The 18829-nt window shown below is 41.2% G+C and overlaps 1 protein-coding gene across 3 annotated transcripts in view; it reads left to right on the forward strand.

Moving 5' to 3' along the window:
- olfm2a (olfactomedin 2a) overlaps positions 1 to 18829 on the forward strand; it is a 46829-nt gene that overhangs the window by 20141 nt on the left and 7859 nt on the right. Inside the window, exons 2-4 of one of the 3 annotated variants that reach the window (XM_068336751.1) lie at positions 5567 to 5683; positions 10862 to 11011; positions 18471 to 18626. In XM_068336751.1, coding sequence (XP_068192852.1) covers positions 10961 to 11011; positions 18471 to 18626 — 207 coding nt within the window. In that variant the 5' untranslated portion in view covers positions 5567 to 5683; positions 10862 to 10960. Of the gene's footprint in view, positions 1 to 575; positions 922 to 5566; positions 5684 to 10861; positions 11012 to 18470; positions 18627 to 18829 lie in introns of those variants that run through there. The other 2 variants (XM_068336749.1, XM_068336750.1) reach the window with 2 other exon arrangements.

An 18829-nucleotide genomic window follows, 5' to 3' on the forward strand; every position in this document is an offset into this window, starting at 1 on the left:
CATGAAGCACAAAGATGGATAAGCTGTTCGAAGAAGCAACACCTGGAGCTAAGCCACGTTCATAACTCACTGGATCACTGGCTCATGTCTCCCCTCTGGCCAGCCTTATAGCCTCAATGTGTGGACAGTCTACTGGTCCTAGGTTGTCCTTTATAAACACACACATCACACAACAGAGCGCTCAGAAATCAGTCTGTGATCTTGTGCACGTGCACGCACACACACACACACACACACACACACACACACACACACACACACACTAAAATATGAGTCATAAAAGAGCTGCCAAATGTCAGAGACAGACAAGTGGGGGAAAAAAAGAAGAAGAATGGATACATGCATGCAAAACAGAGCTGGCAAGGATAGAGGAGAGGCTGATTGGGAGGGGATGAGATAGAAAGGCAGCCAATGCACAGCTCTGCATCTTGAGGAAGAGAGGGTAAGACTAGGAGAGAGAACGAGACAAGGGGTGAGTGAGAAAGTGTGAGAGAGAATAGAAAGAGAGAGCGAGAGGCTGAGGCAGTCACTCTCAGAGGGAAGATTCCAGCGTGATGCTGCGGCTGGTTGTGAGCTGTTCTGCTTGAACCGGCGTCTGGCTGTCCCTTTAGTTGAGCAGCGGTGTTGATTCTGGTAGCTGTGCTTTACCAGCTCTGGTGGCTCTGCTGCTGGCTGCTTCACTAGGCTGTCTGGAGCAGACAGGGGTTGACCGGAGTCGAGGTCCAGAGCAGGGCAGGGCAGTTTGGAGGACCGTTTTGCGCCCCTCAGGAAGGAATCATGAGCGTTCCCATGCTCAAGATCGGGGCGGTGCTCAGCACCATGGCCATGGTGACCAACTGGATGTCTCAGACTCTCCCCTCTCTGGTGGGACTCAACGGGACCACCATCTCCAGAGGGGGGACCACGGAGAGGATTGTCAGTGTGGGTATATATTTCTTTCTTTACTACAAGTGTGTGTGCACATTGTTTTTGTTTGTGTATGCACTGAAAAAAAGAATAAGAGCCGAAACATAGTAATGCAACAGACATTGCAAAGAAATGGAAAGATACAAGAGAGCAAGTTTTGTTGTTTCTGGAAAGCCATAGAAAACATGGATTTCTGAGAGGGTCAGTAGGTGGGAGTTTCAAAGTTTGTCTCAGGTTTTATGTGCTAATACTGAAAGAAATGATGGAGTGATCCATGTGAGAACACTGTTTCAAACACTTGAGTGATGTGCTCGCTTTTTGTGTAATGATGCCAAATTGCAGGCTTGTGACTGTGACTGATGGCAGATAGTGCAATCTGGACAACCGTTGTAAATCACGTTTTCACCGGGGTGACGCTAGGTAGGGGTTGTTCTGAGTGATGTTCGGGCTGATCGCATCTGTCAGTCACCTTCAGGAGTTGGGGAGATGCTCAAATTTTGAGGTGATGGGGAAGATGGGGACATTGAGATAGTGTTGGACTTTCAACTCTGATTCCTCCTTCATTCTCGAAAGCATCTCCATGTAAGGGTTGAACATTTCCATAGAATGCTGGAAAGTTAGAAAGACGTGCTTTCTAACTTTAACGTGTTTTTTGTGAAGCTTTTTTTAAATGTTGAACGCACACAAATAGAATAAGCTCAGTGTTTCTGTCTATATTTTGTGCAGATGGGAAAATAAGGCAGACAATGAGAAATAATCAGACAAATTAATTACGCATTTCCTGGCTCATCAGTGGTTAGTGCCTCTTCCTCTATCTTAAGTGTGTTTTTATGGCACCTCACCCATTAAGTAAATGCCCTGGTCTGATGAAATTATTGCATGAAATTGAACATCCCAGGAGATGTGCGACCATCTGGATATGTATGTGTGTCTGTGCATGTTTGTGTGGTTAAAAATGTACTGTGCTTAGGAATTCTTGTCTCAGGGGCGATGGTCCATCTGCTTGAAGAATCTTTTTATAATTTATGATTTGTTGAGACGTCAATTTGCTGCTTCACATCTCCTTAATGTTGAAATGAGTTGTCATCTTTAAACGTTTCTGGAGACAAACAAGACTTAGCACAGTTTGACCTTGATGAGAAAGAAAAATCATATCAAAGAACAGTTATTCTGTCTTTTGTACATGGTGTACAGCTTGCATCTAAATCAGGAATTTGACAACACAATCAAAATAAAATTATTAAGGGAGAGTATGAGCTCTGTAATCCTGCAGAATATACACCTCTCCTTAGGGAGGTGAGATCTAGATAACCCATCCATTTGTTTTCTGTATGTTCTTCCAATGCCTGCGGTCAAGAGGACTGAAAAATGTTGTTTTTGTTTTAGGAAAACTTTATAATCGAGGCTCATGACTGGAGGCCTGATCATTTGCATTTTAGAGACTGGCTACAATAGAATATCATACATACTTATGAGAGAATATTTTTTCAGTGGAAAGTAAGAGGAAAAATGCTGCAGCTACAGTTTGTTTTACTGAAGGTTCATCAAAACTAATGAGGCAGGAATCATCACAAAAATAAAAGTGTATTTGGATTTGAAATGTGTTACTTGAACACCGATAGCATCTTCCGTCATGAACAAGTGTGATGAATAACACTTTAAATCTAACGCCTCGCCTCAAAGTTCATCACTGATTATCAAAGCTGTCATGACTCACATAAAATGCATTCAAAGACAGTCTGACTTCGTTCTCGTGATGCTGTGGTGCTGGTGTGCCGGTGGCCATTACATTGCTGCTCTCCGCCGTGGCGCTCACGCATGCTACGCCCCATATTCTCCCTGCTTAGAGCTATTTTCAAAGTCTGCTTCACTTACTTTCTGTGCCTATCTTCGAACCAGCTGATTCAAGAACACAGCTGACTGAGTTTTTATGGGCTTTTTTTTTTTTTAAGATTACACAGAGCAGAACACTGCCTGGATGTGTGTACACATCTGGATAGTGCAAAACCATGTTTCTTAATGAGCTGGAGAGACCTTGGAATTAACTCTAACCATAACACTTACATAGGACTAGTGTGAATGTGGTCACTGCGGGATAAGATGAAGACCAGGTCAGGCGGCACACAAAATGTTCCATATAACTGTGTTATAAAGGATTTATTATCAGTAAGTAGCATTTGTGTAACAATTCAAAAACAACGAGCTTAGTTTAAGAAGAAGACAAAGAGAACTGCTGACTAAACTGGGAAAATGTTTTTCTTAAAATACCAACTTCATCCAAGATTGACATTTGCCACCTTGTTGCGGTTTCAGTGGCATTCCACCACTAAGGATCGCAGAAAGCTTTCCTAAGGCTTATACCAGCCGGTGTTGAAACCGTTTGGTCGTGCGAACCATTTGCTCAGCTGTTTGGCCAGACTTTGGAGATCCTTGGCTCGCATGGTTCCATGTGGTCTGCGGTCATTTTGCCAGTTGGATTTAGGCCTACTGCAGAATTTTCAAAAACAACACAACGAAGTGAAAGAAACATTCATTTTGTGGGCGACAGCTCTAGGGACACGTACGCAGTCAACAGCCAATACGTCAAAAACCTTTATAGCATTGTATTCATATAGTAAAATGTCTTTAGTCCATTTTATATTGAAAAGTTGAAGGATACACAAAATTACTGTATCTCCAAAGGGGTTTTAGAAGTTTAGGTCACAGACAGAAAGTGTGTGTGAGCAGGCATGCATTCATATATTCAGTCCTTCATATAGTCTACTTATATACTTGTACATGTTTTTGTTTTTTTAAATTCTCTACTTTGGTAAATTATTGCACTGCAAGGAGTTTCCCAAAACCTCATTGTACTATGTATAGTGACAATAAAGGCTATCTATTGTATTGTATTGTATTGTATTGTATTGTATTGTATTGTATTGTATTGTATTGTATTGTATTGTATTGTATTGTATTCCATTCCATTCTATTCTATTCTGTTCTGTTCTGTTCTGTTCTGTTCTGTTCTATTCTATGCTATACTATTCTATTCTGTTCTGTTCTGTTCTATTCTATTCTATTCTATTCTATTCTATTCTATTCTATTCTATTCTATTCTATTCTATTCTATTCTATTCTATATATATAAAATATTGCATGTGTGTGGTGACAGTTCCTTTGAAGTCTCAAATAAAAAAAGATGGGTGAAAGTAGTAATCTCCCTATCAAAAGCCAGGATGGAACAACAAATGGTGGCACGTCTAGGCCGAGTATGATTGAGGTGGCCAACCTCCGTCTGTCAGGCTGCCCGATTGTAAACTTGAGCTCTTTCGCTGTGTAAACTCATAAAGCAGAGTGTAAAGATCGCTCCCTGGCTATGGATTAAAGATTAAACTCTACCGTAGATTTTTTATTGAAGCACTTCACTTTTATGTTTGTTATATTGCCTTCAGAAAACATGCATTTGATTTCAGACCCAGACATGTGTGGAGAACCCATGTAAATGCCAGTAATTTAAATATTTCACAGTATGTTAAGTAATCATGTGATAGTCTGGAGAAAGTAGAATTGGTCCCACACATCAACAGCCAGTAATATGGTTCATTTGACATTGCGGGGGTGTTAAATCTGTAAAACATGAATCATTACTTTGCATTTGAAAAGAAATTGTTTTGTCTCACAATTCATTCACCTCTGTAATCAGCATTTTCCTGGAATGAACAACTGAATGTGTTCTCACAGTTTACATAGTGTTTTCTCACACTTGTTACCTTGCCATTCACAGCTCCTTCCTCCATTCAACACCACCCATAATAGAGCTATCTCGTACCCATCTAACAGCCGAATGGGTGCCAAATACTTTCCCCCGGGGCATCTGGCATTGTGCTTACAGCTAGATTTAAAATGTATTAAGTTGTATCTACCAGCTTGTATGCGCTAAGCGTTGTTGAGTGTCATTTTCTCTCACTCTCCAAGAATTTTCCAGCTGAGACCCCACCCCATCTTCACAAAATGCTTGATTTGTCTGTCCACCCCCGCTGTCATTCAAGTATGCTCTGAATTGGAACAGCCAAGCTGCAGATGGAAAGTGAGCAGGACACCACGCAGTAGGGGTGGCATTCATGGCAGTGATGGAGCAGGAGAGAGTAGGAGACAGCAGGGAGGAAAATAGAGGCAGCAGGGAGATGGGCATTATGAGTTCATGAGTCATATTATTGACTGGCAACCTGTTGCGCTGATTGGGGTAATTGGTTTACCCTGGGAGCAGGAGAAACCAGGGACTCCACCACGAGTCTTCAGTGAGTTTTGTTTCATAGGACGACCACTTGCCTGCTCGCTGAGGATCAACTGATCATGCATTTGAGAAATATCCAATCCAATCCACTTTATTTATAAAGCACAGTTTAAATAAACACAAGGTTTCCAAAGTGCTGCACAGCAACTAGATTAAAAAAAACAAAAACGGAACAGACGCGCCATTAAATCGTGAACATAATGCAGTTAAAGAAAATATCAAAATAAAAATCCAATGAAACAATTTAAAATAAGTTAAAAGCGGAAATAAAATCAGATAAAAACAATTAAAATAATGTGAAATAATACACAAATGTACAATGTATGGGCAGCCAGTGCAGTGCTGCTAAAATCGCTGAGATGTGCTCATACTTTCTTGTTCCAGTTAAAAGATGTGCAGCAGCATTCTGGACCAGTCGAAGGCGGGCAACGGAGGACCCACTAACCCCCACATAAAGTCCGTTACAGTAATCCAGCAAAGTGGTCACAAAGGCGTGCATTTGTAAGTTTAGTCATAGTCAACTCTATTGTCAAATGTATCATATATGCACGCTCATTTATGGGCAGGCAATGACACCATTACCAGAGAATACTGAAAAATTAGGGCTGATTTTATTTATTTATTTATTTATTTATTTATTTGGCCATCTGCCTCTGTTACGTATAACAGAGGCAGATGTTTCTATGTTGCTGGTGACAACCATTGATAGAAATTAATGTCTGCCTTAAAACATTCTGAAGAGAGGCAAGAGGAGGCTGAGGAACTTAAGATACGCTGAGAAAATGGTCGGTTCTAACTCGTACTTTAATTTTACTCTCAGAGTTGGATGCATTTTGTAGTTACGTTAGTAGTTCTGTTCTCGATCCACACAACTATATCCTGTTCTTACACTGTCCATCTTCTGCGGTGTTGTGGTTTCTTTAATATGAGAGCCAGCTCAATGCACATAACCATCAGGACTTGAGCCTGCTTCTACCTCTTTGCCCCGTCTGCCTGCTGCTTATGGAAGTTATAATATACTTCCCGTCAAGCTCATAAAGTAGGGAACTGTAGATTTATGATCTCATTTAGCCCGGGCTTTACAGTAGCCAGCTTCAGGGTCAGTCTAATGAAACACCAGAGGAAGTCCTCCCTGCAATGATACCACCAGCTCAAATGTCTAAATGAATTATCCTTCCAAACTTTATTCATTATTAACAACACAACCGTTCTGAGTGCACCCATCTGTGAAATGCTGGCTGGTTAGTCAGGTTGGTAGCACTGTATATTTAGGTCTCGTTACTGACCCTTAGTTAGCTGGTGATGAGGGTCCTTTAAGACAGTTCTTAACATCTTAACTAGCTGCTCATAAAACTTTATTTTCAAGCAATAGCATAAAAAACACATTTATTTTTAGCACATTATGAGACTTAAGCAAATGAAAGAAACGTGTTAATGGTTTCTTAACAGTAAAAGCTTTGCATGTTTGTGTATATGATTATAATAACAGCACAAAAGCAAAGTTTTATCCTTGTTAGACATTTACTATGTATTTGTTTTTTTATAATTTCATTATGCAGAATGACTTTATCACTTATTTACGGTTAACTATGGGTTTGGGGTTTGAAGTGTGAATAGTGCTGGGGTTAATTAACTGCACTATAGTATCAAGTAATGAATTTGGAAATGATGTGATAATTAACTTTTATTTAGTCTTTTAGTTTTTATTAACACATAATAGTCTCAATACTTATCAGGATTTATGAGGTAATTCTTGCCTTAACTAATGACAATTAACCAGGACTTTAGTTTTCATAATGATAAATAAAACATGTTTGTTAGCTGATGGATATCTGATCTACTTTGTCTGCTGTCTGCAAGAGATAGATTTTGAGACTGGAATTTTGCAGTAAGATGTATTTCCCACTTCCAGCTGAGTAATGGCCGCACCTTCTCATCTTATCTGTCCTTTTCCTCTCTCAGCAGGGAATTAACAGAAGTTGACATTCAGCATTGTGACTGGGCAGTATTTGAACCAAGCAAGAGGAAATTAGAGCTGTCGCTCTCATCCCTGTCAGCCTTTCTAAAGCCACAACTTCCTTTTTCTTCCTTTTCCTTTTTTGTGATCCAGTCACTCCTACTTTAATTGGTTCTTCATTTGGAGGATGGGAGGGTGTGGATGGGAGACATGCCAGCAGTGGATGAAGGACTTCATAGGCAGAGACTGGCAGACGTGATGTCATGGGAATATAGGAAGGCCTAGGGTGATGCAGAATGGGCAAGCCAAAAAATCTTAAAGGTGAATTTTCAATTTAGCAAGCAAGCCCAGTTTTTCATCTCTCGTCCTTCTCTGTGGGTTCCTGTTGTTTTCATCGCTGCTGTCTTCTTCCTTATTGCCAGCTGTGACTATGACAGCTTCAAATCTGGCACTTATGTATTCTATTTCATCCTTTCACTTCTAATGGATTAATATTTTGGATTGTGAACTGAAGTCTCCTTACTCCTGAAACCAACATGAATTAGTCTGAATTGCTTCCAACGAGCCACAAAAACCTGGTGATAATAGCATAGAATACATCAGCATCACTTTTCAAGGGTTAACACTTTCAGGCCTAATATTCCCGTTTTATCTAAACATTATTTATTCATTTTACTCTGCATATCTTGGATACAATTATGTATCGCACAGGATATGGAGGAAGTTGTTTTCCCACACAAATGGGATAGCTAATAGCCTGTATTGTTTGAGCACCATGTTAAATGAACCAACGTCAAAGACGCGCTCGCTGCTTCAGAGAGGAGACTTATATTTGCATAAAAAAGCCAACATTCCAAAACACATTCAATTTTAATACTTGCACCCCGAGAGAGCAGTAGCCTGCTGATATATAGATCCCCTCGCAACAGTCAGGCACAAAGCGTGTAGGGACAAAACAGTTTTGCATTTAAGAATTACCTCTTCCTTTTTGCTCTTTAAATTGCCTTTACAATGTGAGAGAGAAAGTTAGCGCAGAATGGATATGTGGGTGGTAATGAAATTGGAACTGATTCAAATAAGCTTATAATTTCCAGCCAGCATTTATTAAACATTAATGACGAAGGGAGAAGATCTGTGGCTGTGAAAACTCTGTGGCTGCAGAAGAGACCACGATGGGTGCAAGGCTCGTGTTTAAACCTTGGATGATAAAGAAATTGGAACTAATGTGTCTCCAATATTACCAAGTTGAATTTCGGGGCACACTGATGTGGCTCCTCTTCGACTTTTGTAGCAGTGTGAGATATTGATGCACATTTCTGCACGTCTTCCAAAGAACCTTTCCAAATCGAAAGACTGGGGAGGGAGGAGGCAGACAACCCCCCATATGTACAGATATGAGGAAATTTCAATGTAGATGGTGAGCAAACACCTACCCTCAGAATGAGTAAATTAAGAGGATTCTGCTGTTTGAAGCCAACCAACCTCCACCTGTTAACACCGCAGGATATTCTCTGTAATGAGAAAGCTGGTCTGCCATGCTGTGGCCTCACACTCCACCATCTAAAAATTCATCCACGCTATTGTAGCAGCCATTGCACACACTCTTCCAGAGCGCTGCAGTAATCATGCCTTACAGCAGCATGGACTTCCAAACAAACACTCTTGGGGGAGGCTCAGCAGTGCAGCAATGGTAAATGTATGATTAAAATCTGTTTAAAATTCATATCAATATTGTGCGCACAGGCAAGCCCGTACAATGTATGTGCTCTGTTGTTTCACACAGAAGATCGGCAGAAATGTGCTGCTAGAAACACTAGAGTGCTCATAGACAGACCCGACAATAAATCTGAAGTCCTGACAGTGATATGCAGGAAAAGAAGAGAGGAACAGAACCTCCCTGAAGGCGATAATAGAGTACAACAGTCATTGAGATGCAGCAGGATGAAATTGGATAAGGGTCTGCAGCGGAGAGGGACTCTGGTCTTGTTTTATCTCGAACTCTGGCCTCTGCAGATCCCATGTCTCCACATAGTGGTCTTCTGGTACTGGTTTGCCTTGAGGAGGAAAGTCTAATGCAAAGAAATGTGCTGACTGACAGAAAAACTACATCACAATAGAGACTCAAACCAGCTCCAAAATTTGCTGCAGAAATAAGAGTAATAAAATGATAATTCATCCAGAGTGCCGAGAAGTCCCACCATGAGTCATTCCTGAGCACAGCAGGTATTCATTCATACTAAATGTTACTAATGTATGTAAGGAAGTCTGTATGAATAGAAAACGGGAATAGATTATGACTCACAACTTAGTTTAATTAAATTTGGATATATTCATTTAAAATCAGATTACTCTACTTAATATACAATACCTTACAATAAAATTAAATAAATAAAAGATGAGACGGATGATGCATGTTATATAGCTATAGTCTAGTTATCGTAATTCATTCGAAATAAGTTTTAATTTAAAATGCACTCATGACTGCGAATTTTGGGCAAGAAAAGGAGGAGGCAGAGAGAGCAGGAGAGGGAGTGGAGGGACTGGCAGGAGGTGGAAGATGTGACAGTGAGCACACTGCCTCATATGGTGGTTGCTGCTTTACACTCCAATCACACAGCCTCCCAGTCCCACAAGACATTTTAATCTGATCCTTCGACCCAAGGAGACAAGAAAGCACAACACCGCTCAATGGCGAATACCGACTGAGAAGTGAGGTCTTACTTCCAACCTCTTCCCTTCACTTATGGGGATGGGTCTTTAATTTCATCACTAAAACGGATGCTTTGTTCCTCATTACAATTGGCTTTGTGCTCTGAGTGTGTGTGTAGATGCAGCGTGAATGAATGGATCGTCCCGGCTAAGCCTTCGTGTAAAACGGGTGAACATGTGTGCATGTGCTTGCAGCACTACTTGTGATTGGATTAGTCAGCGAGAGTATCCGCCCTTTGAGCCTCGCTCTCCTCTACTGGTAACGGCCCGCATTATCGATCCTGAGTGGTACCATTTCCTCTGCATGTCCAAACTCATTAGATGCTATGCTTTCACACACAATCTCTCAGTCTTTGTATATCCTCCACCGAGTTCTTACTCCATCTCTTTTGTTCCACTGAGGACTTCATCCCTTTGTGTTTTTCACCATTATTCTTGCTTGATCTTAATCTACCTGCATTTCTTTGTATTTTTTTTCTTTCTTCTGTCTTTTACCTGACTTGTCTGTCAGGTATTTCTATTTTCCTCCCGACTTTATCACTCTGAGCACAGCCTTTGTCAATCCTCTGTGTGGCTTTATCACTCTGTATCAGTTCAAACTAAAGTGAGACTGCAAGTGATTTTGAGAAGTTGGGGGATCAATTGCCATTAATTGCCTTTTGGGGAAGAGCAACTTTTGACAGCTTGCAAGATAGAAAGAGAATACCATGGGAGAAATTGTAGCTCTGCTGCTAACTTAGGGTGATGGAATGGGCACAGCTAATCACGATATTGAATGCATTAAAGAGTCTGTTTCCTACAAAACACTTTCCACAACGCTTTCAAGAATTAGACATGTTTATTGGTTTGGAAATGTTCTATAAACCCAGAAAATGTTTCAGATTATGGTTGGTAGATACGAGTGGAATAAGATGTAACGTCTACTTTCATGCACTTGAGAAAGACTTGTTGGTAAACAACAGCAGACAGAAGCAAGCGATTGGTCTAAGATATATGTCTTCATGTCTCTGCAGGCTCTGTACCCGAGCCCAGAAGAGGGCTGGCAGATCTACAGCTCAGCGCAGGATGCAGATGGGAAGTGCATCTGCACCGTGGTCGCACCAGCTCAGAACATGTGTAATCGCGACCCACGCAGCAGACAGCTTCGCCAACTCATGGAGAAGGTGACAGCTGTCAATATCACTCTCCCTTTGAGACACGACTGTTGCCAAGGCATACAAACACAAGCTGTACTCCATTGCGCTGTTGTCTGGTGCTGACTGTGACTTATACACGACTGGAGCAAACATTCTTTTTTTACCTCAAGCGTTACTGTTGCCATTCTTTGTTGAACTTCTTTTTTGAAACAGAGCTTTGATTAACTTAATAATGATAATATACCAAAAATTACGTGTGAAATTGGATCCACTGAGCCTTAACCTTTTGCTTTTTATAAATATAAACCCATCTGATAAAAATAAATTAATTGTTATACAAATCAGCGAAGATAGCAAATGCTCTAGTAATTTTTGCACACATGGATTGTTTCCTTAGATTTCTGCTCTCTGTTTTTTTCTGTGACAAATATCTCATCACACTGTTTTGTTCATATTGTGTATGACAAGCAGATAAACATAACAACAATAAAACCATGTCACGCATGCAAAAAATTAATTTATGCTTTATGTACAGGGATTATTGACCTACAGCACAGCGCAGCATATACAAATTTAATTTCCTGCTTGTGTCTAGTGCATAAACATACAGGCACACACACACACACACACACGCACACACACGCACATACGCACACTCAGAGAGAGAGAGACAGAAAGAGAGAGAGAGTGAGAGAGACTCAGATCAGGGGTGAGAGTACAGACGAATGATGCTCAGCAGCTTGTTGACTCTGCAGATCTACAACAACATCGATTGGCGGTTGTCAGGCAGTACATCACCGTACTTGATTCTTTCCAAAACTAAACAATAAAAACCTGATAAATCTCATATTTATCAGTAGCTCATAGCTACTTGAAAAGTCTCATTCAAAGCTGCTCAAAAGCAGGGAATGATTGGATGAGACTTTGACTCTATGTCTGTGAGCTGAGAAGGATGAGAGGAGACAGGGGGGCTTGACATTGATGTGGTTTTTGAGAAGAGGCGGTAGTAAATTGAGATGCTGAATAAATTCTCTGGTAGATGATAGATCAGTGAGACAGTTGACTTCAGTTATTTCATTAATTCTCCAGGAGTTTCTGCTATTCCCCTGACAGTCTCTCTGTCTCTGTTTCAAGCGCACTTTCATGCAGACAAGTAACACACTCATTCACACTTTTAAAGAAGTGTATTTCATAGAGGCAAGCTGTGCAAGGCAGGCAGTCACACTCGATAAAACTGCTCAGAGTGGGTTGTTGTGTTCACTCAGTTATGCACATATATAGTGTATGTATCTACAATATGGCTGGAATTGTTGTATACTATATGTACTGTAGATTATGGAAGTGTCTGCATGTTTTGAAGTTTCAGAACCAAAATGCAATTCATACAGTATGTCATGTATACCATATGCATACAGAGAAGAGTACTGTGTGCTTGTTATAAGGACTGTATATGTAAGTCTATCCACATTTCTCCAGTCCAGTGTCTCAAAAATCATTTAAATGATTGTAGTTTATTTTGATTGATGAAACCGACCAAAATTTTACATGCAAAAATATTTTCAATACTGTCACTTGCAGCACTAAATTATTTTGAGCTTATTGAAGATGCATAACCATCTTCGTGATTTTATTTTTACTATGTAAAGACATGCACATTACAAAAAGCTGGTTTAACCTTTATGAAACTTTTTATTTAATAATAACCTGACCACATTGAGCTTTAAACACAGAAAGAAAAAGACAGATATGTCATAAGTACAAATTATTTTGTTTGTTGAGCTTATGTCAGAGAAATGTACAATATTTGAGGGTGCTGTTTGTGTTTTTTGCAACACATTTCCTGTAACTTTTTACAATGCATGCATTATGCAAAACTAGAGAGCACTCAGCCGACGTCACTGTCACCAAAGCCTAAGCAATCTGAAAATAGTTTTCTCATGTAAGCCAGTAGTCAGAAGAACAGGATGTGCTTCTGTATGCTTAAAATATATGCATTCAATTTAGTCTCACCCTGAGGAGAGCATCAATTATTGTATCACTGCACCCAGGGCATGTTATACACCATGCTGATTAAGGATTCACACAACTTAATTTATCTCAAACGGGCTTCATCTTGACAGCTTTCCAAATCTGAATAACAAATAAGCAAATATTCCCAGTGTTGCAGCAACACTGGAGAATCAACATATCAAAAACAAATCTGCGAATGGATCTACAAATAGGCAGAGAACACACCCTGGACCAAGCAGGTATCGTATGGGCTCAGGCAAGATGATGTCACCACAATGATATTGCTTTGATCAAATCTGCCTCAGGCAAATTAAGTAACACCAAGTAATTATTTAACCCTGGAAGTCTTTTCTTTTCATTTTGTTTATCATTATTAGTTTATGTTCTTCTTGTACTGACACATATGTATGCAATCCATTTGGATGTTTCAGAATTAAGATAATCTCTGCTACATATTGGTAGCAGTGACATATATCTGTCACTCTTCCTCTGCATCCTGTGACCAATTCATATGGCCTCCCTCCATATAAGTATTTGAATCTATTTTAATCTGAGTTCTGGGTTCTGAGATGCTTGACGGCAAATACTCAGGCCAGGGGAAGGGGTCCACCAGCGCCCCGGTAGGGCTCAGCCTGAAACAGGGACAAGGGTTTATCCTACCTAGGGCCCCCAACCCCAGGAGCTTTGGAGCTTTGATGGGCCAATCCACGGTTACAGACGCTCATGGCAGGGACATGGAATGTTACCTCTCCTGTTGGTAAGGAACCTGAGTTTGTACTGTTGGTTAGAAGTTCTGACTAGATAAGATACATTTTATTGATCCCAAACTGAGAAATTTAAAATGATACAGTCTACGCACAACAACTGTGGTTCTGCAACCAGCCATCTAGATGGGGACTGGATTCTCTATTTTGTTGGAGTTGCACTGTGTGAGAGATGGTCCTTCTCGGACCCACCCTTTCTGGAGTCCTTGGGATGGGTGCTGGACAGCATCTATACTGGGGACACCATTCTTCTACTGATGGACTTCAATGCTCACATTAGCAGTGATAGCATAACCTGGAGGGGTGGGATTTGGAGGTACAGGCATAAGACTCTCCACAAACCCACTTGGAACCAGTGTAACCTAGGTTATAGATCAATCATTGACTGTGTAATCATATCAGTGGATCTGTGACCATATATACTGGACACTCGGGTAAAAAAAAGAGCTGAGCTCTCAACTCACCTGGTGGTGAGTTGGATCAGGTGGTGGGGGAAAATCCCAGACAAAACTGATAGACCCAAAGGGGTAGTGAAGGTCTGCTGGCAACACGTGGCTGAGGACCCAGTAAGGTTGGTCTATAACTCCCACCTTTGGCAAACACATTCTGGGGATGGTGGAGGGACATGGAATCTGAATAGTCCAATTTCCATGCTGGATTTTTCAAGGTGGTTGTGTGGAACTGTGTTTACAAGACTACCAGAGTTGGTCATGGTAGTAGTCCCCAAATTTAGTGGTAGACACCAGAGGTGAGGGATTCCGTCAAGCTGAAGGAGTCCTACAGTGCCTGGTTGGCCTGTGTGAGTCTAGAAGCAGCTGATCAGCAGGCAAAGCAAAGTGCAGCTTCAGCCATCAAGAACAGCAGTCTGGTAGTGGGAAAGCTTTGGTGAAACCATAGAAGATAACGTACAGTTGGTCTACAAGAGATTCTGGCAAACCATTCAAAACTCAGGAGGGGCAACCGACCCTTTGTCCATAGCATTTATAGGATGGATGGGGGCTTGCTGACCTCAAAAGGGGGAGTAGTTGGACAGTGGAAGGAATACTTTCAGAATCTCTTCAATCCAACTGCAGTCGCTGGGGCTGAAGTCATTGCAGATGTTAAACAGCATCTTAGTGATGCAGCCCTTGGGGTGGATGAGATCTGCCCTGACTATCTCAAGGCTGTGGATGCTGTAGGGCTGTCTTGACTGACACATCTCTATGACATTGTACAATGGGTACAGTGCCTCTAGAAAGGCAGACAAGGGTGTTGGTTCCCATTTTTAAGAAGGGTTACCGGCGAGTGTTTTCCAAATAAAGGAGATCACACTGCTCATTCTCCCAGAGAACATCTACTTTAGTATACTGGAGAGGAGAGTCCGGCTGTTAACAACCTCAGATCCAGGAGGGACAATGCAGTTTACTCCCTGGTCATGGAACATTGGACCAGCTCTATATTCTCATGATGGTGCTGGAGGTAGTATGGCAGTTTGGTCAGTCAGTTCACATGTGCATTGTGTACCTGGAGAAAGCTTACCACCTTTTCCCCTGAGGCATTATTTGGGGAGTGCTTTGGGAGAATGGGGTGGATAGTTCATTGCTAAGGACTATCCAGTCTCTATATTCCCGGAATAAGAGTCTGCATTGCCGGCAGTAAGACAGACTTGTTTCCAGTTACAGTTGGACTCCATCACAGCTGCCTCTTGTCACTGGCTCTGTTCATAAGCTTTATAGATATAATCTGTAGGCTGAGGGTGAAGCAGCTGGGATGAGCACCTCTATGTCTGAGACCATGGGTCTTAGTCAAATAAAGGTGAAGTACCCACTCCAGGTAGGAGGGAAGTCTCCCTCAAGTGGAGGAGTTCAAGTGTCTCTGGTTCTTACTCAGAATTGAAGAAAAACTGAAATGGGAAATAGATATGCAGATCGGACTGCATCCACAGTGATGCAGTTGCTCTACTGGTCTGGGATAATGAAAAGAGAAATTAGCCATAAGGCAAAGTCAGGATGCCCCCTGGACGCCTTGCTAGGGTGGTTTTCCAGGAATGTCCATCTTGGAAGAGATCCAGAGCCAGGACTTGCTGAAAAGATTGAAAAGATTTCTGGCCAGGGAACACCTTGGGATGAGTCTGGACTTGAGAAAGAGGAAAGAGGAGGAAATGGAGGGTGCTGGGGAGAGGAGTGTCTGAGCTTCTCTGCTAAAACTGCTGTTGCCATGACCTGGATCAGCTGCCAAAAAAACTATAGGAGACGAAGACAATCTATTCATCCCTCAATGGCGAAATTCTTTTTTCATCTAAATATCTTTACACATATCAGGGTTGAAGGAGACACACACACACACACACACACACACACACACACACACACACACACACACACACACACACACACACACACACACACACACACACACACACACACAAGTTAGGGTTAAGTTAACGTTAGGCTACGCCCAAGAAGCAGCTTGTGGGGTTCACTGTATTGCTGAATGGTATCTTGACAGTGCTCAGGAGGTGAACTTGCAGCTACCAATTTACATTCAATACTTTGGTTCACGCTTTCCTCCAGCCAGTCCTTGTGGACTGAGGTACTGCCACCCCCAATCTTGGGTCTGGATTCTTATCTGGATCCTTTTATTTGTCCATGCTTGAGCATATGTTTTATGTTTGTCAAATTATTATATAGTGCGACCTTGTTACTCGTGGTTAATGCGTTCCAGGAATTCCACGATATAGCGTCAAACAATTTATCTTATTATTATACGAAAATAGAAATGTTTATGAACCCTCCACATACTGCTATATTATCCACCTTCTATCTGCATAACCTTTCCTGCATTACCTTTCCCACACTCTTATCTGACCTGACCACAAACTGTATGATGCAAATGTATTAAAATCCTTCTTTATTTTCATGTCAGGTTATATTTACAGTGTGGGTGTATATTTTTTTGTTTACTGTGCATGCCCACTACTTGTAAGACAGTAGGTATCAGAGCCAAGAGTCCACAGCTTAGCCCAGTGACACACCGTCAGCAGAATTTTTGAGATGTACACAAGTGAAAGCCACCGATTACAAGGCTGTGTAAGTCTATGTGTCCCATAATAGCACCATGTTCAGTGAGCCCAACCTCATTTGAACCCAGAGCATGTGGTGGAATTATTTGAGCAAAGTGCTCCCTGACACAGAAACTCAAGGTTACACTAACAATGTCAAAACCTTTGTCTGTTCAAAGAATGTAAAGTAGTTTCTGTTCAACATTCTGCAAAGCCAGACAAAACGTCACCCAAAGCACAGCTGACCCTGAAGGACACCAGTGTGAAAACACTCTCCGTGCAGACTTTTGGAACATCTCATCCTCCTTTTGGTCTCTTTGTTTGATTGTCTACATTTTGGCGCAATAAGGGTGAAGTCAGGCGTGGAAACACACAAACACACTTTAGGATTCAGGACAGTGACTGAACTGGACACTGGGGAGTTTGAAAATGGGGAGGTTCTTGTGTGGCCAGATGAGAACTTGACAAGCCTGATGGGTCTGTGGATCAGCTCACAGAATGACATCATTTACTATTACACATTAAATTTTGTATTTATTTATAATTCTTTACATTAAAAATATTGAAATATTAAAGGAAAGCTGACATAATTCCTGGACAATTTGTGAGCATGTGGGATATCAACTGGGTGTAAATACAGGCGGCCGGACACGAAGTAATGGAGTGGGCTGTCAAAGTAGGCGAGCAACGCTTTTGTTGCAAACAGACTATATGCCAAACTGTAACCTTTGAGAGCTGAGACTGTTTTTGTTTTTGTTGGGAGTGATTTAAATAAATGTCTTATGTGTGCTGGGTGTTTCAGTGGTACGTGTCCGTGTGGGTTGGCATCTATTTGTGTGGGCAGTTGGACGCACGCGATTCGCCTATATGCAGTACAGCCCTGCAACATTTGTTAATGTTCAGAAGATTTTTGGACAGTTCAGGACAACGTGCAGGAGTTGAGGGGGTGTATGAAACAGCAGGCTAGTTATGCACCAACAGAATGAGCTGTCTATAAGCAAGCAAGCTGAACACCTAAGAATCAAACAGCTGAAAAATGAGTTTTCTGAGAATTGAGACTTAATAAAACACATATCTTACAGTGTGTTTTCTCTACCGTGAAACTGTTTCTGTTTGTGTTATAGTTTCTATGAAGCCATTTGCATCGTTCTAATGGTGCTATATGCCAATTACCCTTCTATTTTTATACTAACATCAAAAATAGATATCCATGGCGTTTCTTTGAATAATTTATGAATGCATTTTTTGGTGTTTTTGAAGCTACTCACCTTTAATCTTTAACATCATGCTTTGAGGTTCTTATTGTTTGCTACTGCTCATTATTTGTTGTCTGTGGCTTTCTGTCGCTTCTGAATACAAGTCCTCATGTCTAAATCTCTTTTAGCATTTACTGATTTGATTAAGCTTTTTAAGACGACTTCACAGCTGTCACTCAGTGCAAAAGGAGACTGATTCGATACTAAACCAGTCTATTTTAACAACTTCAAGTGGATATTAATATTCATCATGAATTAGAATACAGTGATGAGGAATTGTGATTTTTGACTAAACTGAATCAGCATACAAATTATTAATCCAATCAAACCATCTCTTTTAACAATTTTTTGTGTGTTTTTTAACGGTTTCTTGTTGTGTAATTATGGGTGTGTCTGTGTGTGTTTGTGTGGGACAGGTTCAGAACATTAGTCAGTCCATGGAGGTGCTTGACCTGCGGACGTACAGAGACCTTCAGTATGTAAGGGACACAGAGAGCCTAATGAAAGTAGTAGATGGAAAGCTGAAAGTGGCGTCTGACAACCCCCGCAGTCTCAATCCAAAGGGCTTTCAGGTAATTGGTTGCCTGTCACCTCTCATACAGTTGTGTGTGTGTGTGTGTGCGTGTGTGTGTGTGTGTGTGTGTGTGTGTGTGTGTGTGTGTGTGTGTGTGTGTGCGTGCGTGCGTGTGTGTGTGTTATTGTCAAATGAATGCGGACACCATTAGAAGTGGCATGGCTTTCTCTGTCTGCACAAACTTTACCAGATGTATTGCGA

The sequence above is a fragment of the Antennarius striatus genome, chromosome 16 (genome assembly GCF_040054535.1).
Source record: "Antennarius striatus isolate MH-2024 chromosome 16, ASM4005453v1, whole genome shotgun sequence".
Lineage (NCBI taxonomy): Eukaryota > Metazoa > Chordata > Actinopteri > Lophiiformes > Antennariidae > Antennarius > Antennarius striatus.